General features: G+C 49.9%; 1 protein-coding gene across 6 annotated transcripts in view; it reads right to left on the minus strand.

Moving 5' to 3' along the window:
- STARD8 (StAR related lipid transfer domain containing 8) overlaps nucleotides 1–24451 on the minus strand; it is a 79504-nt gene that overhangs the window by 35111 nt on the left and 19942 nt on the right. The window contains exon 1 of one of the 6 annotated variants that reach the window (XM_081808741.1): nucleotides 5413–5568. The exons of the other annotated variants lie outside the window; for them this stretch is intronic. Within the exon in view, the coding sequence (XP_081664867.1) occupies nucleotides 5413–5530 (118 nt within the window). The 5' untranslated portion in view covers nucleotides 5531–5568. Of the gene's footprint in view, nucleotides 1–5412; nucleotides 5569–24451 lie in introns of those variants that run through there. 6 annotated transcript variants of the gene reach the window in all.

Below are 24451 nucleotides of genomic sequence, written 5' to 3' on the forward strand. Positions count from 1 at the left end.
CTACAAAAGAGCAGTTGCTGGCGCCTGGGTGGCTCAGATGGTTAAGCGACTGCCTTCGGCTCAGGTCATGATCCCAGGGTCCTGGGATCGAGTCCCACATCGGGCTCCCGGCTCAGCGGGGAGCCTGCTTCTCCCTCTGACCCTCTCCCCTCTCATGCTGTTTCTCTCTCGCTCGCTCTCTAAAAAATAAATAAAATCTTAAAAAAAAAAAAAAGAGCAATTGCTATAAATAAGTAGAACAAGAACTTCACAGCGCCTGGCATAGAGTACGTACTCAATAAAAACATCTTTTGAATGACTAAGTGAACACAATAGTCAGGAAAAGCTAAGTGAACACAGTAGTCAGGAAAAGCTACAATCCTAATATTTGCCATGCACACTGTGACATTTTTAAAATGGCCAAGCCAAAAAAATAATAAAAAAATAAAATAAAATAGCCCAAGCAATGTCCAGGCTATTTCTTTGGGTCTTTCTTGATCTTCTCTTAACCCATGAGCTTTAGAAAGGCAAGAACTCAGCCTCTTTAGAAGGAGATAGCTCGTTCCCTTCAATCCTTGCTCCCTGATCTACCTCCCAGGCCCTGACCTAAGTCAGAGCCTTGCGTGGAACAGATACATAGTAATGGTGCCTGGAACAGATGAGGAAATGGTACCTTTTCACAGTCTCCTTTCTGGGCTGCATCTCGAGTGGCTCTGGTGATAACTGGAGCCTTTAGGTCCTCGGTGTCCCTTTTCCCACAAGCCCCCACTGTTGCCTGTGTGTCCTGCAGTGCTGTTACCGGTGCTACCCTGGACGCCAGCTCGGCCATTAAGGGGGGAAACGTAGAGTGCATGAGAGCAGGCTGAGGGCGGGTGGAAAAGCCTTGGGGTGCACGTATGCATTTCTATGCCCTAGACATGGGGCTTCCCTCTGTCTGCCCCTACCAAAGCCCAGTTGGGTCATACAAAGAGCAGTATGATGGATTCTGGAGCCGGACAGCCCAAGCACAAAGCCCAACTCTGCTACTTACTAGCCGTGTGACCTTGGGCCAATTACTTTCCACCTTTCTGTGCCTCAGTTTCCTCACCTGTAAAGTGCGGATCATCACAGTCCTGACCTTATATGGCTGTTAGGTAGATCCACTGGGCTAAATAGCACTTAGAATGGTGGCTAGCTCACAGTACATGCTCCTAAGTGTTAGATATGGTGACAGAGGCCCTGGGCAATGAAGTAAAAGACTTGGGTACTACTCCAGTTCTACCACTTTCTGGCTGTGTCACCGAGGGGAAGGCATTGTGCCACTCCAAGCATCAGCGTCTTCACCGGTGAAATGAGGATAGAGCAAAATCCCTAGCAGGCAAAATTAAGACAGTGGATGTGAGGGTGTGCTGTAAAGGGTGGTGGCAGGTGACGGGATGGCCAAGCAAGGTGCTGGACAGCTCAGCTTCTTTCCAAGGCCAATCAGCTCTTTTCTTCTAGGAGGTGGCAGAGAGAAACTCCAGATGCTGTTACTGTGAGCCACACTCCAAGACACTTGGGTCCCAATAAGTGCCTATCTGGACTTCTGACGGCCCCCACAGCCCTCCCTGTCTAGGAATGGGGATTCTTCCGACTGTTGCAGGCAGACCCATAGCCCCACTCTGGAATGGCTGAGGGTAATGAAACAGGTGCTTCCACTACTCTTCTTCCATGGAGCGAAAGGATCAGCAGCAAATAATTCCAGGGAACCCAGCTGAGAAGAGGGAAGGCGGGTAGGAACCACGAGGGGGAAATGAATTACACTTGGACCAGCCCTCACACTTGCACACACGTTCCCGCCTACCTCATCAAGAGCCCACCAGTCAAGCCTGGGACGGGAAAGGCCTGCTCTTCGAAGGTTCAGGGGCCCCCACCCAGCTTCATGAAAGGGGGCTACTGATCAGATCTCCACAACATGAGACAGTTACAGCTCATTAAAAAAAAAAAAAAAAAAAGGCCTCAGGAGCCATGCCATGGCAGGGGAGCTTGCGCTAAGAGGGGCAGCCAGAACAGGACCAATGTAGGAAGAAAGGGATTTGGTAGTGGGAGGGGCTTGAAAAGGTGAGGGGCGACAGGCACCTCGCTGTGCATTGCTGAGTGGGAGTGGGGGACGGAGCTAAGCCCTGGGAGGAGCACAAAGACCACCTCTCAGCCCACAGCCCAGGAGACCACTATGGCCGTGCCCACCCCACACCCAAGAGTACCCTGAAAGGGGGGCGCTCCATGCTGGGTTGACTGTGAGGAAAGCTGGAGTACTGGCTGAGCCAGGCACAGGCCAGGGGAGTTTCAGGGATCGCTTACTCTCCCAGGACACCCTCCCCCCGAACTCCAAGCTAGGACACAGATGCATTTATTCCCTCTCACCTGCCTCCTGGAACTATTGAAAGGAATGTTTGGGGCAGCTCAGGATGAACCTCCAGGCACTTGGACTAGGCAGCTGGAGAGGGAGAACCCAGGCCCCCTCAGTCTCTGCCTCCCACTCTTCCCCAGACACCCAAGAGCCTGCCCCCATCTCGCCAACAGATGCCAGGCAAAGTGTCAGCTGCTGGAGAGCCGGCCCCCAGCATCCGCACAACAGACCCACTGAGCCATGACAGTGTGGCGGGCCCCATTTCACACCCAGGATGGGCCCCTGGCCTGGCTTTACTGGCTCCTTTGAGACTGGCCAGTGAGATGGTGAGATGAGCAAAAGCAAGTCAACTTCTAACACGAACACCCTCATCCTGCCCCACTCCACCCCCATGCACAGCTACAAGCAGCTGAGACCAGAGGAACCCTCCCTGTGCCCCCCAACAATGTTCCCCTCTGCCTGACTTAGTTTCAGCCCTTGAGCTCGCTCCTTCCTGGCCAGGCTCAGTTTCCTCATCTGGAAAAACAGAGCTGGGTCCTGGGTTCTTGGATACCTTCTTTCTTTTATTTTCTTTCTTTTCTTTTTCTTTCCTTTTTTTTTTTTTTTTAAGAGAGAGAGGGGGAGGGGAGGGGAGGGCAGAGGGAGGGGCAGAGGGCCCAGAGCCCAACGAGGGGCTCAATCTCACAACCCTGAGATCATGACCTGAGCAAAATCAACAGTCGGATGCTTAACCGGCTGAGCCACCCAGACGCCCCTGGTACCTTCTTTCCATTACATTCTCTGCTTCTGTGAGCTTCTCTGTGTGTTCGTTCCTGTGGGGGTGAGGCTCCCAGAAACCCAACATCCCTGGAGCTTCTGCAGAGGAAGGGAGTACTTGGGGTTGTAAGAGTCCTCTGAGGATGAGGAGAAAGAGCAGAGGAAAGTGAGAAAAAGGAAGGAGGAAGGCTGAGTTCAAAGGCAGAGAAAGAGGCGGGGCGGGTGCTGAGGTCAAACCAGCCTAGAAGTCTAGAGACCTGGCCCCTGCCTCCAGCGCTGCTTCCAGCTCACCCGGTGGCAAAGGACACACAGAGCCTCTGAACAGAGCTCAGGATCCCGCCCCCTTGCCTGGGACCTTTCCACTTGTCCCTCAAGGGAAGCAGCTCCTGGGACAAAACAGAAAGGGTGAGGAGGAGATGGAGGAGGAAGAAAGAGTGGGCTCTTCCTTCCCACCCAACAGGCTGCCCCGTCAGTCCACTATGGTCTGACCTCATGCTGCAACCAGATACAGCGCCCACAAAGTTGGAGGGCTGCGGGTGGGAGGTGGGAGCGGGGGATTCGCTTTCACGGGCCTGCCCAGAGTCTGGCCCAGTCCAACCCTGAGATTATGGGTCTCTAGGGCTTGGTATTCTCAATTCAAGCAGACAGAACCATGCCCTGGCCACCCACCCTGTCTATTTCCCCTGAAGAATAGTCTGCAGAGGCCCCTGGGTGACATCAGAGAGGGCACAGGATGTGTGGTGACGCTCGAGGGCCACTCAACTAAGGGTCTGGGCTCTTGAAGCGCCTCTCAGTGTGCCCTTCTCCAAACATAGCTACCCCCTCCACACCCCTCCACACACACACACACACACACACACACACATTCTCACTAAATAAAAATTCTGAGCTGATCTACAGCCAGGGCCCTGGTTTCCCTATACATATGTATCAACCCATCAGTCAACATGGGCACCCAGGCACTGGGCGTGGAGGGGGGGTGGCGGCGGTTGGAGCAGAGAACAAGGCAGGTAGGCCCAACAGCCAGGGCCTCTGCCTTATGGAACTCCCATGCCAGTGAAAGAGTCAACAGAAGCCCCCAGATAGAGAAGACCCAACCCAGGCAGGTGGGCAGCCAGATCAGGTCCCAGAGGACAGGGAGAGAGGGGACAGCAAGGCCCCCAGGTTTGGACACTTGATATCTCTGGATCAACAGACCCCCAGGAAACACCAGGAAAGTGACTCCTGGATCAGGGGCCAGGACACTGCAACTCTGGCTTCTCCTCCTTTTACCACTGAGGAGCTGCGTGACCTGGCTGAGAGTCTTGCCCTCTCTGGGCCTCGGGGTCCACATATGTACAATCAGAGAGTCTGTTCTGAGGATTTCTGCGGGCCCTGTCCTTTAAGTGTGTTCGTGTTCCATGACAAACCCACGTTGAGAAAGCCAACCCAGTTTGCTATGTCCTCCCTGCCATTTGGGCAGGAGCAAGGGAGAACTTACTGGGGAAAAGGAAGCGGCTGAGCCTGGAAATTTTTTTAAGTGCTCCGAGAAATATATACTTTTTCCAAAGTACCGGGTAGTCTGGGAGACCCGCTAGAGTGGAAACAGGCCTTGGGAATGGAGCTTTTAGGCAATTCAAGGTGACTAAAAACGTGCTGCTAGGGTGGCTGGGCCATGTCAGGCAACTAGGGGACAGAGTGAGGCAGTAAATGTCCCCTGGAGCGATAGGGGCTGTATGGAGCTACTGGCTAGGTAGTAAGACCCAAGGATACAGAGACAAAAAGAGGGATAGAAGGACAGACGGTGGGATGAAGTCAAAACATAAGCGGAGGGCCAGACATAGAGCGGGACAGGAAGACAGACGGGAGGGTGGAAGTGTGAGGCCAGAGGCAGGGACAAAGAAACTGCTGGAGCACTAGGGGGTAAGGGACATACTGTTTGTTAAAGGCCTACTATGTGTTAACAACCAAAATGTCGCTCTTTTTTGAGTGGAGGATGAAGGCAGAGGGAGAGAGGCGGGACGGACGAAGCCGGAGGGACAGCTGGGATGAAAGGATGGGGGCGCCTTGAGAAAGCCCAAGAGCTGGCTAAGAATTAGAAGAATTCTTAGGAGTGCGGGGATGGAAGGTCTGAAAAAAGGAGAGCGCCGGCCAGGGGTGGGATTCAGACAAACGGACAGAGGACTAGTAGATGAAAGCGGGACTGGAAGCAAAGACGCGGAGGCGAGAGGGACTCAAGTTTTGCCTAGCCAGCCGGCAGCGCCGAGGCTCCCAGCGACGTGCGAGCCTAAGCCCTGACCTCCCGCCGGGGTCCGCCCAGCTCTATTCACCTGGCTTCCAGCGCGGCGGGTCCCACCGAGCGCCCGTCACACCCCGCGGCTTCCACGGCACCCACGTCCGGGGCTTTGGGAGCCACAAGGCTGGCCCCCCGCCCGGCGCTTCAGCCATGAGTCCACCGGCGACTCCCAAGCGGAGCGCTGGCGCCTCGGGTGGTCGCGCCGGGCCTGAGCCGCCCGCGAGGACGGAGCCCAGGGAGGGAGGGAGGGGCTGAGGGAACGACGGCCCCGGTTGCCCCGCCCCCCAGAAAAGTTCCACGCCCCCACCTTGAGCAGGAAGCCCCCCTTCTCTATCCTACACTGGCCTCAAGTCATTTCTTTAGCTCGGCTCCTCTGCCTCGCCCCTCGCCACTGCGCCTCCTCTACTGGGTTGCGGTGGCCCTCTGGCCTTTTGCATACTGGCCCCCTATGTGAGGGGTGTCTCACCACCGGTCCGACTCCTCTTTTGCTGTCCTATGCCAGTGCGAGATAGTGAGGGTCAGCCCCTCCACCTCCCGTCTCCCCCAGATCTCGTCGCCAGGTCAGCCCCTCCACGGGCCGTCTCCCCCAAACCTCGCCAACCACGTTACATGGCAGGAGCCCTTGTGCCACAGCCAGCTGGAGTGGGGAGCAGCGGCTCCAGCCCACTTGGTGGACTGACTCACTCACTCACTCCCTCAGCCTCCTCCACGCCCTGCTTCTTACCACCCTCCCAGCCCCATGTTCTGTCTGTCTGACCAGAGCAACGGGACCCCGGCTTCCAACGAGGACGCCTTGAAGTCCTTCTAGCACCGACAATATCCGGGACCTTGGGAGCAGAAGCGTTCCTTTCTTATAGACTCTCTTACATTAGAGAAGCAAAACCGAGGCCCAAGAATGCAAATGGCCTGGTGGTCATCTCAGTGGGACAATTATCTCTGTTGCTGTGCTGTTGTGAGGCTCCATCGCAGCTCAGGATGGTGCCTGGCACAGCGTGCAGTCTCCATAAAGAAAGATTAACTTCTGGGGCGCCTGGGTGGCTCAGTCGTTGGGCGTCTGCCTTCGGCTCCGGTAGTGGTCCCGGGGTCCTGGGATCGAGCCCCGCATCCGGCTCCCTGCTGGGCGGAAGGCCTGCTTCTCTCTCTCCCACTCCCCCTGCTTGTGTTCCCTCTCTCTCTCTGTCTCTCTCTGTCAAATAAATAAAACCTTAAAAAAAAAAAAAAAAGAAAGAAAGATTAACTTCTATTCGCAAAGATATCAGCACTGAGGATCTGCCACGAAGAAAGCCTGGACCAGGACCCTAAATTACATGACTCTTTCCCTGACCCCTAACCTCCACCCACGGTAAGCAAACTTGCATGCCCTGATTTGGGGATGGTGGGGAGTTCTGTCCGCCTTTGTTTACAGTGGAGGAAAGGCAGAAAGTTGCCAGCTCTCAGACCTGGGTACTTCCACTCCGCTTCTGGTGGTGGCCAGTAAGGAGGCAAGATTCTAATCGTGGCTCTGCCCGAACTCGGCAAGGCCTGGGCGGTTTTGCCTCTTGCGCCTCCACTTCCTTGTCTGTAACATGAGGATAATAATCCCATGACTTAATCAGAATAATGGTTAAAGGGATACACAGGTGAAGGTCACAGCCCCTCCCTTGACCATCCCCATACCTTGTGCCGCTAGACTAGGCCCAAACAGCGCCGTTTGTGAGGGACAGGCTAGGAAAAGGAAGAGGGGTTTGTGAATTCGTATGTGCTTATTTGCGCGAGATTTGCACTCGCTTTTCATAGATGCCATGTGCAGACCTGGAGAGGAACGAGAAAGAAAGATGTTGATCCCCGAGCCGGTCACCCTTTGCCCCAGGGCAGTGTTGGCACACAGTAGGCGCTCACCGAGTATTGCACGAACGTATGCTTCCCACGGGGAAGGGAACTTGCCCAAAGTGACACAGTGAGTCTGTGTCACAGTCAAGACGGATCTCCTGTCTACTCCTCCTTCTACTAGGCCATGCTACTCGACGGAAGTTCTTCTCCCCCATATGATCATAAATCAGTGGGGAGCTCATTCCTCTCCCCCGGAACCCTCTGGCCTATCAGCAACCCCCATTCCTGACGAGCTCAGCCAGGAGAAGCAGCCACGGGGAGGCCCCTGTCTGTGCCCAGCTTGGTACCGCCAAGCCTTTGACTTCTGAGTTCCTCACAGCCCCTGCACTGCCTCTGCCCCCCAGGGGCAAGTTCCTCTCTGAGGAACAGGAGGCCCCAGTCGGCTTCCTCCAAGCCCAGGAGTTTCCCTTTTGCTCTCTGGTGGGGTGGGAGTGCGGGACACAGCCTCTCGGAGCAGTAGGCTCGGAGGAAGGGCGGCGGCAGCCATTTCCTACCCTGCTAAGGCATCTCCCTCCCTGGCTAGTCCCTCCCGTTTCCTGAGTTCCGCCGCTTAAGCCCCAGCCAGAACAGTGGCATGAAAGGGGCTCCAAAGTTTGCCTTGAATCACAGAACCTTGGAACTGGAAAGGACCTCAGAGCCCATTTATTCCCACCTCCCACCTCCTCCCTACCACCGGGAATGCCCTCTGGTAGCAGAGACGAGGCGGGCATGTGATCGAACCTCTTCCAGCTTTCATTGCCTCCTTCATAAAACGGGCGGGATGACACCTACCTGCCAGCGTTGTTGTGGGAGGGAAAGTGAGAACAGATTTAGTAAAAGCTGTTGTGCCCTGAGCACTAACTCTATGCCCTGCCTTGGTCCAAGTGCGTTTTGGGTATTCGTCTATTTAATTTTCACCACAACCCTCTAAAGTAGGGTACTGTTATTATTGTCATCATCATCACCGTCACCCTCTTTGCACAGATGGAGAAACTGAGGGATGACAAAGGTAACGCGACTTGCTAGGTTCACACAGCTAAGAAGTGACATGTGTCTGTGTGGCTGGAACTTTTGTACCCAATGCGCCTGACGGCTGAGGGGGAAGAATGCGTAGAAACCCTGGGGGAGCCGAAGACCTAACGGGAAGCTTCGGCTCCATGCAGAGGATGTCTTTGAAGTCTCCGCTCTTATCTTAAACACCTACTTGGATTTCCTGGTTAAATCTGGTGTACATCCATGTTGTTTTCTGAGAAAAATGGGGGCTTTTCTCCTTTAAGCCTTTGAGGAAAGTTGACACTCCAGGAAGACGGGCTACACTGGTCCTGTGCATTTGTGTGCTCCAGGCCACTGCCTTTGCCCCCGGGGGTACCACACACCTGGTACAGGGTAGGCCCTTAGTCACTGAGAAGAGCTAACGTTAATGAAGTGCTTTTGTATGAACCAACATTCCCCAACACTTTCCACATATGATTTCATCATCGTGACAATTCTATGAGGAGGTAAAATGATTATCGTTGCCTTTATTTTCTAGTGGGCAAACTGCAGCACAGAGAGGTTAAGCAACTAGCCCCAGGTCACACAGTCTGTAAGTGACCACTAGGCTTTAAACCCCCCCAGCCTGAGTGTCCGCCTTGGCTTGTAACGGCTCTATGGACTGCCCCTCAGGCCACAACAGAGCCTCTCGTCCTCACCCGTCTCCACCACTTCCTACCAGGATGATGAGTTGATTCTTGGCAGAAGCAGGACTGAGTCCCATTAGAGGAGCAGCTCCTTGAGGGCGGATACATAGTGTCTCCCCCACCGACCCACCCTTTCCCAGATGATGCTGAGCCAGGCTCTGGGCTGTGCATAGGGCTTGTCCTCCATTCGTGTGGGGCAACTGACTGCTCTCTGGCGTGTGGCAGTCTCTGGGACCTAGCACCCACTGGGCTGCTTTCACACAGGAATCCTCTGCCACTCTGTGCGGCAATGATCCAGCTTCGGAAATGGCTGCCCATCATCCACAGGGGACAAGTCCATGCCTCTAACATGGACATTCAAAGCGCTGCGCAAGCTCACCCAGCCAAATCGGCCGGCATTCCCAGAACACCCTATACCTCATTAACCTTCCAGATGTGTTACATGGGATCTCCTCTCTCGCAAAAATGCTCATTCTGATTTCTTTTGACTTTTTTTTTTTTTTTTACAAACACTTATATGGTGCTTTCTGTGGGCCTGGCACTGTTCTCAGCTGTTCGCATATTTTAACTCAAGGACTCCTTACAGAAACGCTGCAGGTATTGTTACTCTCCCATTCTACAAGTGAGAGAACTGAGGTACAAAGAGGCTAAGTTATTTGCCCTATCTCCTGCACCTGGCAAAGTCCTGCATGTTCCTGCAGCCCTTCCTATGAATACCATAAGCCATTCCCTATCTGGGCGTTCCCACAGCTCATTTGTATCGGCACTCATTCTATGTTGAGTTTAGTTATCTCTGTGTCTTCCTGCCCAATAAGAGTGTGAATTCTCTGAGGGCCAGGACTGTGTTTTACTACTTTTGGCCTATCCGTTGCTCGGGAAGGAGTTTGGCATTGAGTTGGCACTTAGGGGATATTGGCTAAAAGACTGATGACAGTTGAGAGAATGAATGACTGGCCCCAAAGGAGCCTTGACCAAACCAAATGGTGGCTGAGAAATTTGGGGTTTTCTTTCCCCAATGTCATTGGGATAGTGGATCGTAAAGATGACCAAGCATGAAATGCAACCACAGGTAGGGATAGGGGAAGAGAGAGAACGAACCCCCCCGCCCCGGCCCCGACCACCACTCTCCTGCCATTTGTGTGGCTGGACCGCACCTGGCACACAAGGCCATTTGGGTCGACGGGGCATCTAGTAAGCCTCAGAAGCTGGTAGCTCTGGGGTCTGCTCTGGAGAACTGAGCTCACTGGATTCTGCGTTTCTCCCTCAGAGGCCCCAGGACTGCCTCTTCAATTCAGAGGTTCATATGGAAAAGAGCAAAGGGCTGAACTGTCACACCCAAGGGGTTGGAGTTTGCTGCTTTTGGTCTCAAACGCTATGCTTCAGTGAACTTTGTCTTGCTGGCCAAATGCACTTTGTGGGAAAGCAGAGGGGGGTCTGGCCCAACTCTGGTCTCAAGTCCTGGTTCCGCCATGCAGTAGCTGTGTGACCTTTGGCAAGTTACTGAACCTAGAAAAATGGAAATAATTTTTTCTGCCCTGCAAACAAAACTTGAGATAATGGATCTGAGAGCCTTTGTAAGGGGAAAATGACCAGATGCAGAGACAATTGCAGCGGGAGGGCTACTTCTAGCAGCGTTCTGCAGCTTTCCAGTTGAAGGCAGCTAGGTGAGGGACCTGAGCCTCAGCCTCTCCCCTCTCTCGCCCTGCCTGAGTATGACTCCGGTACAATCATCAGCCTTTTCTGGGCCTTTGTAAAACGGGAAGGATAATTCCTAGGCCCTTGCAGCCAAGTCGCAGCGGGGCTGCTGGATGGGAAGCAACAGTATATCCATGTATGGATTTTATCAGCTCCAGAGAAAGGGATCCCTGAGCACTGCACTGCAACTCTCAAAGCACCCTTGGGTTTGAACACCAGCTTTTTTTTTTTTTTTTTAAGATTTTATTTATTTGAGAGAGAGAGAGAGAGCATGCATGAGTGGGAGGGGGGAGCACAGGGAGAGAAAGAAGCAGGCTCCCAGCTGAGCAGGGAGCCCGACACGGGGCTCGATCCCAGGACCCCGGGATCACGACCTGAGCTGAAGGCAGATGCTTAACGACTGAGCCACCCAGGCGCCCCTGAACGCCAGCCTTAACACTTACTTGAGGACATGTCATGTCACCTCTCTGGGCCCCCATTTCCTCACTTGTTCAGTGGAGACAATAACACCTGCCTCCCTCAAATGTTATGTGGATCAAAAGTGAAAGGGTCAGTGAGATGCCTTTATCAATGACACGATGGCCCCTTAGCCCTTCACCCTGCTTCATGTCTTTCTTCCTGCCCTTGATTCATGTAGGCTGCAGAGTTGGAACCTTCACTGATTCTTTCTGCCTTTATCTGGGTCCACCCCCAGCCACCCCCCACCCCCAGTCCCCAGCCTTAGTCCCTACTCCTTTGCCCTGGGCAAAACTCGCAGAGTCCCTTCCTCCTCTTCCCATCATCTGGCGGGGTGCACCACCAACCCCACAGGAATGCATACCTTGCACTATGGCTCAGGGGTTCCGGGCTCTGTCCATTTGAGCAACTGGCCTTGCCATAAGCAAAAGCTGCTTTTATGCCAAAGGAGTAGTTTGCAAGTTAGGGATCGTTATTCTGCCTCCTGCATCCTCACCCTCTTGGGACTGGTCCAAAGGGCCAGCAAACCATGGCAGGGGGCAGGCTTTTTTGCATCCATCACCTGGTATGCTCCCCTGGGATTCTAGACCAGCGCATGAGAGAGCACCCAAGTGGTGGGGGGCTTCCACAGAGGACCAGCCTGGAGCTGGTGGGCCCTCAGAGCACATCTGCTCCACTCCTTCATGGTCCAGATGAAGATCTTGAGGCCTACGCAGGGAGGGGCAAGCAACTCAGGGCCCCGCACCCTGGCTTTGCCCTCCAGGATTTGCCTCTGGAAGATTCAGTCTTCTAGAGTTCTCATGGGGCCTGAGTTGCTCAAGTGATTAGGTCAGAAGAAGGGATTCCAGAGAAGTCCCAAGGTTCTCTGGGAGGAACTTCTCCTGTAATTTCTCCTCCATGGGGTGTCCTCGGGTAACCCATGCTGAAGTCTGGAAATAGAAGTTGGCAGCACACAGGTTCTCAGATTAAAGAGCAGCACACCTGGAACAAATAGGGGCACCCAGGTGCACAGCTGTAAAAGGGGTGGAGCATCGGGCCACTCCCCCGCACTTTCCTGACAACAATGGGTTGGAAGCCAGGCTGCCTTCCCAGAAGCCTGGAGGCGAAGGAGCCGTATAAAAATGCCCAGCTAAGGCCAAGAGTCCAGCCAGAAGGGCAGAATGTAGCCCCAGGTCAGATGCACCCCACAGACTAGAGACCTCGGGGACAGGGAACTACATCCCTTGTCAAAACAGAACCCCAAACCCTGTGCAGTGAGAGGCCCCATGACGGTAGGGCACTGTCGTGTTGTCTTGAAGTCTAGGGTGGCTCCAGTAGGATAAGAGGGTTCACAGGGTCTGCTCACACCCAGGACTCAGGGGCAGGGCCTCTGGCTCAGCCTCCCCTTTCCGCCTGCTCACCTTCCTTTCCTAGCTGTTCTCTGCCCAAGCCTAGCATGTTCTGTGTTCTGGCTTAACCAAGGAGAGGCTTTTCTCCTCGACTAACTTATTGCCCTCCATGCCCCGTGGTGCCACCTGTGCCCCCCTCGAGCTGTGCAACCTTGGGCACGTGACCCGCCCTTTCAGGGTTCATGATACCTTCATCTGAGCATGAAAAGGTGGGACGGACTACATCAGCAGGCCATTTACCTTCCGAGTGATCATTATACACCACGATACAAGTAGAACATTTAGAGCAGTGCCCAGCACGTAATGATGATGTCAATTGTAGCCACCATTTGTGGAAAACTATGTGCCAGGAATTGTGCCAAGGCTGTACCTGGGTCAACTCACCTGATCCTTGCAGATCGTCTCAAGAAGGTATTATTATTATCCTCACTTTACAGATAAGCACACTGAGGCACAGAGATGTTAAGCAACTTGTCCACGATCACACCGCTGACGAGAGGCGCAACGGGGATTCGAATACAGGCGGTTGGGCTCTGGGGCCCTCATTGTTCATCAGCGCCAGCTATGGGTTCTCAATAACTACGTAGCTATCTGTATCGTTCTTTGGGTCATTATTTTCATTGGCAAATGACATTACCCCTCGTCTGGAAAAGGGGCTGAGTTCACCTCACAAGGTGACTCTGTGCCTAAAATCGGATCGTGGCTGCAGAGTGAGTGGCATTCCCACTCTGACGACCAGTCCAGACTGTATGGATGGTGACCTCGCGTGCCAAATCTGAGGCCAAACCTACAGTCTGGGGCCACTTCTGTAAACAGTGCTGTGGAAAACTGCTGCATCTGCTAAGAAAATAAGGACTGGCTTGCACGTTCAGAGTCTAAAAGAAACCGAGCAGCCGAGCTGGTGGGAACTTAGAAGGCGGCTAGATGGGCCTGTGTGCAACAAAACACTACTAGACTCGCTACGTTCAGCCCTTACTGAGCCTACTACTCCCAATATTCTCCATCTGCCTGGGTTAGCCTTCCTTCTTCTCCTTTTTTTTTCCCCCTTTTCTGCCCCCCTCTATTTTTCTCTTCCTCTCTCCTCCCTCCCCTTGCTCAGCAAGACTCCTAAGAACTTGCTAAACCACAACCCTCATGTTTCTTATATTTCCACTTTCCAGGGGAATTTGGCAGATGGCCCCAACTGCTTCTCCTGATTGATGCCCCCTCTCTGCCCACATTCATCTCTTTTTGGGCACCACCCACTCTCTCCAGGCCAGTTTCCTTAACTTGAGGGCCCTCAGCCCAGAGGCTTGCCTTTTCCCTCCATAACTTGGCTGTCAGAGCCACTAGCTTCCTGGGATAATCCCTTCCCTTTTCTGGGTCTCAGTTTCCCCAGCTGGTACAGGTTAGAGAGTGATTGGACTAAATGATACCTGAGGATCTTTCCAGCTCTCGTTTCCATTTACAGCTAGTCCATTTAAAAAATTGAATCTTCTTAGCCACCTCTCTCTCTCTCTCTCTCCTATATTTGTATCTATATGTACATCCACAGCACACGCACAGGGAACACCAAAAGCATTAGCTGGGCCAGAATCTGAGGAACTGGGACCTGAGGGAGGTAGAGGCTGAAATACCAGTTGCAGGATTTTCAAAGCCGAGCGTCATTTGAAAAGCCAAGTAACTTTAGAAAATAACGGTCCTCTCGGCTGGGTTTGTCTCCAAAGGAAGGTCAAGAACTATGTGCCCAGAAGCAGGACAGGAACAAAGCACCAACCCCTCTAGGTATATAGCACACCCTCTGGGATTGAGTTCCGTATCTCCTATCATTTGCCACCTGCCTGTTCTAGACAGGTCATCTGGGCTAAGGGCAATGGAAACTCGGCCCCAGAGGGACCAAGGGTTCTGTTCTCAAGGTGCTTACGTTCAAGCTGCGGACACAAGCATGGAGAGAAATAGAACACCCCTTACAGTTTCCAAAAATGCTTGTATTTCTTTTGTCTCATTTGATCTCTACAACAGTCCTGTGAGATAGCAGGAAAGGAATTGTTATCCCATTTTACAGAGCAGAGGTCTGCGAATCAAAGAGGGGACTGGGGCGCCTGGGTGGCTCAGATGGTTGAGCGTCTGCCTTCGGCTCAAGTCATGATCTCAGGGTCCTGGGATCGAGTCCCACATCGGGTTCCCTGCTCAGTGCAGAGCCTGCTTCTCCCTCTCTCCCTGCCACTCCCTCTGCTTGTGCTCTTCTGTCTATCTCTCTGTCAAATAAATAAATAAAATCTTTAAAAAAAAAAAAAAAAGAGGGGACTGAATTCACCCAAGCTGATCTGACCAGCAAATGGAGAGCTGAGGCACAAACCCAAGTGTTTAGTCTCCAGAGCCAGCACTCTGTCCAAAGCATCATGCTTTGGCCTTTTCAATAGCTTTGACAGTAGGAGGCTTCCGGGAAGCTGTGAGGAAACCTCCAAACAGTGGTTAGTTACAGAAAGTGGGAATGAGGGATTATAGGACTTTGGTTCTCCATTTTATATCCAGATATACAGGTTGAAATTTTTCCTTGGAGAACATATTTTATTTCTAATCTACATGTGAAAGGAAATAGCTCCAACATGAGGCAGAGTATGATCCGTGCTAGAAGACAGACACACAGTATGCTGGGGATTTGAAGGTGGAGGCAACAGTATTTGAAATGAACTTTGAAGAATGGCAAAGGTCTAAACAGGCTGAGATGGGGGTGGGGAGTCCCAGAATCCCAGAGACAGCAGCAGTCAGCTTTCCAGCTCAGCAGCTGTTGCTGACTTCTGAGACAACGCGCCAGCCTAGAAGGAATTCTTCCTGAACAATTAGGTGCATATAGTGGACAGGATTTCCTGTTTTCTTCCCTTTCCTCATTTTATATTGTGAGGTACCTGGGTCAGAGCCCAGGGCTTGGGAAACACCTGCTTCATCCACCCCTCACCTGGACTGTGATCCCAGATTGCCAATCCAGCCAGACACAGGCACAAGGACCAGCAGATTTAGAAATGGAAGGGGGTTCCAGCAAGGCCTCCCCACACCACTTTCCACTGTCTTTTGTTTTTGTTTGGTTGGTTTTTTGGGTTGTTTTTGTTTTTGTTTTTACTGGGGTCCAGTATCAAACTATCAGGTGATCAGATTGATCACTTTTTTTTTTTTTTTTGGAAAATCAAGGTCAAACACCTTTTCAGTTAAGGGTCACATAACCATAGTGTGTAGGAGATCGAGGGCCTTAGAGCCCCACCCTCTCCAATCTCCTCATTTTAATGGTGAAGAAGTCCAGGCCCAGAAGGAGAAGATACCTGCCCAAGGTCACAGAGTTTGTTAGCAGTCAAATCATCATGCCTGGTTATACTTTAGCTCCTACTGACAAATGACCCTTGCTGTGAGCTGGGCCACCTAGGAGCTCATCGGCAGACATGAGAAAGCAAGCACATCTGGCCTTTGGAGACCTGAGGTGTATCCGGCACATCTGATCCTTCCATCACTCTAGGGGAAGAAGCTGCCCTCTGGCCTGCACACTGCTTCCCTGAAGTGGGGGTGGGGCTCTAGAGCCATGATTCAACATGGGCCTTCCCCATCCCAGAGGCCCAGGGGCTCATTCCTGAGGCCTCAGCTCCTGCTTTCTTAATCTCATATCAGACTTCTGGGCTGCAGAAAACATCTCTCCCATCCCTCACCCTCCTGCCTGGGCTAGTCATGGCGGTCATTTTATAATCTTAATAACTATGTTTTGCATATTGCCTGGGAGTTTATAGAGCACTCTTATACCCACTACCACACTAAGTTCCACAACAACCCAGGAGATGGGTATTTTGATCCTCATTTTAAAACTGAGGCTCAGAGAGGTAATCACATAGCTAATTAAGTGACAGAGTCATAATTCAACACAGAGCTGTCTGAATTCTCCAGAAACTGAGTTCTTTCCACCATTTTAAGGCTACCTTTTTTTGTTTGTCCCTTGACAAGGACAAATAGGCAGATGGCTGGATGGAAAGATGAAACAAACAGTTCTTGAGCACACCCTGTCTGTGGCTTGCTCTGTATTGGGCATGAAGATACAGAGAGCAGTGAGACGAAGTTTCTACCCTCAGGAAGCCCACCATTTCAGTGAGTGCTTCTCAGACTTTTGCACCAAAGTAACAAATGGTTGAACAGAATGAACTCATTTCCCACACAGCCCCAAGGAGCTGGAGAAGCCCATGTAGTCAGCCACAAGTGTGAAATTTCTTTGAAGTCTCCACTTTTATCTCACAAATTCATGTGAATTTTGCATGCTATTCCATAACATATATCTGCGCTTGTTTTTTTTTTTTTTAAGATTTTATTTATTTATTTGAGAGAGAGAATGAGATAGAGCATGAGAGGGGGAGAGTCAGAGGGAGAGGCAGACTCCCCGCCGAGCAGGGAGCCCGATGCGGGACTCGATCCCGGGACTCCAGGATCATGACCTGAGCCGAAGGCAGTCGCTCAACCAACTGAGCCACCCAGGCGCCCCTCTGCGCTTGTTTTAATATAAAAGTAATGCTCCCCCCACCTGGATCTTTTAAGGAGAATGAGCCATTCCAATCAGATGCTCTTGGAAGCATCTTCCAGGAAGAGGCTCTGCTTACCCCTGGCCCAAGGGGACACATAGTTCCCTTTGAGAAGGAAGAGACAGTAGTACATTTTTGTGTTTTGAAGGAGCTGTTACTCTGCAAAACTAAGATTTTTGGTAAAGATGCTGTGTGTGTGTGTGCACATGTACATGCATGTAACACATGATCATATAGAAGTTCCAGAGGTGACCAGAGCTGTTCCTTTGTGGGACCATGTTCTTTTGGCACCCAGATGATCCACACTTTTACCCTGCCAACTACCTGTTCCTCAATGCAAAAACCAGAACTGGAAAGGACCTAAGGGGTTCTGGAAGGTTTTTTCCTTTTTCTTTTTCCTTTTTTAAAAATATTTTATTTAATTTATTTATTTATTTGAGAGAGAGTGAAAGAGCACAAGATGGGGGAAGGTCAGAGGGAGAAGCAGACTCCCCAATGAGCAGGGAGCCCGATGTGGTCCTCGATCCCAGGACTCCAGGATCATGACCTGAACCGAAGGCAGTCACTTAACCAACTGAGCCACCCAGGTGCCCTTCTTTTTCTTTTTAATCTTATTTTTTTACATTCAATTGATTAACATATAATGTATTCTTAGTTTCAGAGGTAGAGGTCAGTGATTCATCAGTCTTATATAACACCCAGTGCTCATTACATCACATGCCCTCCTTAATGCCCATCACCCAGTTACCCCATCCCCTCCCCCCCAGCAACCCTGATTTTGTTTCCTATGGTTAAGAGTCTCTTATGGTTTGTTTCCCTCTCTGACTTTGTCTTGTTGTTATATATACAATGGAATATTATTACTCAGCCATCAAAAAATGAACTCTTGCCATTTGCACCAACATGGATGGAGCTAGAGAGTATTATCCTAAGTGAAATAAGTCAGTCAGAGAAAGACAATTATCAGATGATTTCACTCATATGTGGAATTTAAGAATCAAACCAGAGAAGCACAGAGGAAAGGTGGAAGGTTTTTTATAAAAGACCTTTTGCATTGACTCTTGGTAATTGTGGTTAGGAAAAAAGATGGAACCCACCTCCCAACGACAGAGAGCTGAGAGAGGAGAAAGCCAGGCAAACTTACAGCAGCTCATGTAGGGCAATGAAGTAGTTATCCTGAGAGATATTTGGGGACTGGCAAAGTGCTTCCCTCCTTTTGTAGGCTTTAAGACAAGAGGCATTTACTTTGTGAAGCCTGAATGCTGTTCTGCCGTTTGTGGGTTCTGTAATTAATTTATGTCTGCTTTTTCTTGGTTTTAAAGGAAGGTTCTGAGTGACAGCCTACTTTGATGATACTCAGATAAACAAGAAAGGAGGCTTGGACCTTCTTCTGGGCCATAGGTTAAAGAGAGCAGGGGATCTCTGGGGGCCAGATGTGGTGATAACAGCAGTAAGATCAAAGTACGACAGCTCCAAGTTGTGGATAGGGGAGAAGGGTTGGAGATTCTGAAATAGCTGCCCCTCCCCTCCTTAAGAGTCTCCTTTGGCCTTTTTCTCTTTCCAAACCTTAAAGGGCTTTGTGTTTTGTTTTTAATAAGGAGGCCGTTCCCTTCTCTTGTGGAATGTATTCTCTGAAATATCCTGTTCCAGGGGCACATGGACACAGAGTTGGAAGCCTCTGTTCTCAGGAGCCCCACTTCCTATGTTTTCATTTTTCTTCTCAAAATGTAAACCAAACCAGCTCTTCCTGTTTCTGGGTTTGGGATGTGGAAGGTCACACAGCAGGGACCCTCTAGCAAACAGGTCAGTAGGGGCCTCTGAAAGCTGCCCCTTGGCTGCCCTGCCATGGGAGGAGCACTGTTCGAATGGAATTTAGTCCTACGGAAAGAGGAGGAGGAGAACAGCCTCCAGGCTGTGGTGAGGGAACAGTTCTGTTTTTGATGCCAGTTTGCTTTCCTTTGCCTTTGCCCTTACCCCAGGCCAATGAAAACCTGGGTGCCATAAAGCTTTCACCAGCTGAGCTGCTGATCTTCAGCCACTGGTTACTGTCAATCAAGAGTAAATTTAGGGAATAGTCATCAGGATTGTGAGGAATCATTTTAGGAGTTGGAGCGATTTACCCTGGGGAAAGACAGATTCAGGGGAGGACGTTATAGATGAGTGGGAACTTGGCTTCTAGTCTCAGTTTTACCACTGATGAGCTGCCTGCTGTTGTGCAGATCATCTGCCTTCTCTGGGCTTTGAGCTCCTCAACTACAATGAAGGCATTGGACTGTATGAACTACAAAGTCACTTCCATCTACGACTTTTGGAAATTCTAAATGCCAGTAGATAGGTCATAGGGAAGAAGGAACAACTTCCATGAGACTCCAAGGGGTGAAAATGAGACAGCTGGGTGAAAGTTGTAAGGCAGATTCTGGTTCTATATAAATAAGAACTTTCAACTGAGTACAGAATGTAGAGGGATATTTGACCATACCTGGAGAGTTTGGTCCAAACCCAAGTGGATACATAGCAGGCATGATATAAAAGGGAGGCCATTAGCTGTTAAGCACTGGACTAGAGCAGTGGTCTCCAACATCTACTTTTATGTGGTCAACTCCAGTCTCCAAATGAAATCTCCAAAAGGTAAAATAGAGTTGGTTGAATGAAGCACCCCTCAACTCTGTCTTCCTTTCACATACCCCAGTGAATCTCTGGGAACTCTAGAGTTCCTCAGTATTTGGTTTGAAAACCACTGGTTAGTAAGGTCCTTAAGTGCCCTTCCAGCCTTGAGATGTAAGGCAACCTCAAAGTTTCCAGGGTTTGGTGGAAATGTGTTTTACATGGATCTGCACCATTAGCTGGAACTACAGGAACTTCAAGACCCCATCTCAAGACAATTTGTCATCTGGAGACAGTGGGGTCTGTGTGTCAATTTAGAATAGCAAGTGCAGAGCTGAAATGATAGAGAAGAAAGTCTGCTGAGAGGAAGAAGTCACTAGCCTGATTACCAGCAGTTCTTTTGCTATGCCATCAAAAATAAAAGACAGTCTTTGCCAGATTCATTGTTTATGTGAGGCCCTGTGTTTAGTTCTGGGACTACAGGAGTCAGTCAGATAGAGCTCTCGTACACGCATGGTCTGTGGGAGATATAGGAAAGAAAGGAGGTAAATGAGGAACAATATGTTCTGTTATAATAGAGATGTGGAACTGATGGAAAGGGAATCTAGAGGATGGCTTAACAGGCCAAGTGGAGGGGGGTTGTTGGTAAAGACACCCCAGTGAAGAGTCCAATATGAGAGTTCATTGTATGTATAGGAAATAGGGAGTTGTCCCATGGAGCTCAGAAATGTGAGGATGTGGCAGTAGATGAAAGAAAGATAGGTTGTTTAAGTTGTGAAAGACCTTGAATGCCAATGCAAAGAATTTGGACTTTGACCAAAGGTAAGGAACAATCAAAAGTTTTTGAGCATGACCAAATTGTTCTCTTAAAGAGTGAAATCTGGGGGCGCCTCGGTGGCTCAGTCGTTAAGCGTCTGCCTTAGGCTCAGGTCATGATCCCAGGATCCCAGGATCCTCCTCCGCGGGGAGCCTGCTTCTCCCTCTCCAACCCACCCCACCCGCTTGTGTTCCTTCTCTCGCTATGTCTCTATCTGTCAAATAAATAAATAAAATCTTTAAAATAAATAAATAAATAAATAAATAAATAAAATAAAGAGTGAACTCTGGCAGCAGTATGGGAAATGGACTGGAAGGGAAAGCATGGTGGCAGGGATACCAGTTAAGAAGCCATAGCAACCATCCTTGCCAGAGCTGCTAAGATCTGAGATGGAAGGCTATCTTAGTGTGGATGAAAAAGAAGAGGCAGAAGTAGGAAACATTACAAAGAAGTTTCTTGGCCATGATTTGGCGAGCGGATGACAGCAAATGAGAGAGACAGAGGAGTCCAGATGATTCCCAGGATTCTTGCTTGACTGGGTGGATGATGGTGCATTAACCAAGAAAGAGAGTCCTGTAGAAGGAGAAGGTTTCCAGGAATATGATGATGAATAATGATGTTTAGTGTTGAGTTTGAAGGATTTATGGGATGTTCTGGTAGAAGTGTCCAATAACACTTCCCAGATCTTTTCCAGACCTGTCATTCCTCCTGCAGTTCTCATTCCCTTCCTAGCCCCCGGGTAGTTATCCCATGCCATCCAGGCCTTGCTCTGATATTCTGGATTGGTCCAGGCTATGAAAATGTCCCACTAGGCTGTGCCTCAGGACATTTGCCTGACCTGCATCTGTAAACCTGGGTCTGACTTACTGTTTTGCACTCCTGAAAACAGGCGTTGGGAACCCAGCCCCTTTTGACCCAAAAGGAAGCTGTTACACTCCTCCACAGGTCTGGAAATCCTTCTCCAATCCCAAAGAACATCTTGAAATTGCCCTTTCCACTGACCCTATCTCCACCTCTCCCTCCTTTCACTCTGACTCTGGCAGGGGTGGAGGGTCAAGGATGACACAGAATCTGAGTACAAAGGACGTTGGGACCTTCTATTTCAACCTTTTTATTTTCCAGATGAGAAAATTGAGGTCCAGGGAAAGGAAAAAACTAAGTCAAAGTCACAGAAGGAGTTAATGTCAGACCTGGGACCAGATCTTAGAATTCTCAACTCACAGTCCAGTATTTTTGCATTGGCTGAATTCATTATAGATCATGGTTGAAAGATTTCCTGTCTCAAATGATAATCAATTCCAGATACCCCCTAACTAAATAGATCTTTATACTATTCCAAGTTGCTGGATAAACTATTTGTCAAATGCTAGATAAGTTATACCCTGCAAATATTCTTCAAGAAATAGCAAATGTTAAATGGCCAAATCTGTCAAGAATTAGTTACAAGAATGATTTGGTCATTTTCAAAAGAAAGAAAGTTAACTGAATTATTATTATTGATTTTCTTTGGCTCGTTATTTCAGTCTCCTGCCCTCCTGAGCCTTGGAAGTGATACCCAACAGCAGCTTAAATAAGTGCACTTAAATTAATGTATTTGTTTCTATTTTTTCCCCTTTAAACTGGTCTCCCTGCCCTCTTAGAGCTGGAGGGAGGGGTCTGGGGCAGCTGATACACAGAGTCTGGTGCTAAGGCCAAGCTTGCAGCCAGGCCAGAGCCAGTTGGGTTGGGGAGCCAGGCTCTTGTTACAGGCCAGCTATTACCCCCCACGTCACCTCAGCCACTTCTGCAGGAGCCTGGAGAGAAGCCCTGAATGGCTTCAGGCAACAAAAGGAGTTTTGTGCACTGGGGACAAGGGGCCTCAGGGAGGATTTGGTACAGAGGTTGCAGGAGGTCAGCTCAGCAGCCTCCCACCTCTACAAGCTGCTGGAAGCCAATGGGTTAAGCAGAAGTGTGAGGTCTACAAGTGAAGGAGTCATTGAATTTCAGAGCAGCAAGATACCCTTGAGGCCATTAGACCAAATTAGTCATTTTATAGTTGGGGACACTAAGGCCCAGAGAGGGAATGGGACAGGCCCCAGGTCACACAGCTGGAAAATGGCAGAGCCATTTCCAATCAGGCAGCCACCTCCACTGACGTCCTGGAACCTAGATCTTCTGGTTCCCTAGTCAAGTGTTCTCACTTCAGTATCTGTGAGGCCATTGAGAAGTGTGGATTTTGTTTAGAAGGAGGGAGCTCCATTTAGGCCCCAGAACCTATTTCCATCTCAGGAGCAATTCGTGCTTGCATAACATGATATGAGGACTTGGAAGGAGTATGTAGTGTTTCAGGGAGCCCAAGAGCACTTAGTGAGTCTTGGAGTGGGCCCTGAAGGCCTGAACCTCCTTCTGACCTGCTGGTTTGTGTTACTGCTACCTCTGTGTTTTCCAGTATTTGTATATATGCACAGGATGAGTTGGAGTGATACACTGACATTTTGAATCAGGATAGATATATATTGAATTCAGTATTTACTAGGAAAGATGTAACTAGTAGCGCAAACACTAATTTCATAGATATTATGGCTTCGAGTAAGGTTATTGTTTAAAATCAGATTGATGTGAAGAAAAAAAATAAGTACGAACTGGCACGGGATGAAGTGATGGCAAAAACTGTGAGGTTGATTCACAAATATGTAAAATCTGGGAAACACTGTGCTGGTGGATTCTTGGACCATTATAGCACAGCTGTCAGAGGTCCTTCAGCCCATCCTCTTGGGCCTGGGCAGCACTACATATGTTGAAGCAAGTTGGACATTCCTAATGTCCTCCTGTGAAGACCGTGCCAAAGGTTTCCTCTGTCAGTGAGACCACCAGGACAAAAGCAGTAGCATGTCAGAGAACCCTTCAGCTGACTGATCTTAATATGAAGAAGATGACATATGTAAATCATATTCAATTGTCAGCTTTGAATCAATTCCTTGGCTTTTTTTTCTCTACAATGTCCCTGGTTGGTCCTCTCCTCCATCATATCTGTTCAACTCTGGTGGAAATTGTCAGAATGGCATATGAGAGCACAACAGTTTTAATGTGCAGATGGAACACTGAGGGTCAGAGAGCGGAAGGTTCTTAAGATAATTCAACCGTGAGTGGAACAGTCAAGACTGGATCCCAGGCCTCCCGACATCCAAACTCATGCTTCTTCCACCACTGCCCCACATTTCCCGCTCCACAATTCCTTCTCCATTGCCTTTCCCACACATTATCCTCAGCAGGACGCCCCCCCACTCCAAATCAGGCAGCCACCTCCACTGACGCCCTGTCTAGCAAACTCACTTCAGACCTTGAAACTCATCAAGGGCCCGGGAAGCTGGTAACACTGGTCACCTCCAAGAGGATTGCTGGGTGGTTGAGAGACAGAGGTGGGAAGAGTTTTTATTTTCGTATCTCTTGAAGTTTGAGACATGTGAAGGTATTACATATTCCAAAAATAAATGAATAAAAAACCAAAGAGTTCTGCTCCTTCCCTGAGCTAGATCTCAGAAATAATATTTGTTCAGCATTTTGACATCTTAATGCACTATCTTGTATGATGCATACAAGAGCTCCATGCAATAAGTTCCATTTTATAGATATGGACACTGGTCCAGAGATAGGGAGTTCCTTATTTGGGCTCATACAGTGAGCTGGTAATAAAATTTGGACTAAAATCTAGGTCCTTTGATTCCCAGTGCCTTGTTGCTTCGGTTGCCACATACACATAAAGTCATAATTTGTGCCAGATGGTCCTTGGATAGGCCTGAGACAATGTGTTCACGTTTGCCCTTAAATAGACATTTTCAAACTTTAACCTAAAGAAGTAGGACAAAAACTAGTCCAAGCTCGGGGCGCCTGGGTGGCTCAGTTGGTTAAGCGACTGCCTTCAGCTCAGGTCATGATCCCAGGGTCCTGGGATCGAGTCCCGCATCGGGCTCCCTGCTCTGCGGGGAGCCTGCTTCTCCCTCTCCCACTCCCCCTGCTTGTGTTCCCTCTCTCGCTGTGTCTCTCTCTGTCAAATAAATAAATAAAATCTTTAAAAAAA

The sequence above is a fragment of the Leptonychotes weddellii genome, chromosome X (assembly GCF_054177405.1).
Source record: "Leptonychotes weddellii isolate Sample4059 chromosome X, ASM5417740v2, whole genome shotgun sequence".
Lineage (NCBI taxonomy): Eukaryota > Metazoa > Chordata > Mammalia > Carnivora > Phocidae > Leptonychotes > Leptonychotes weddellii.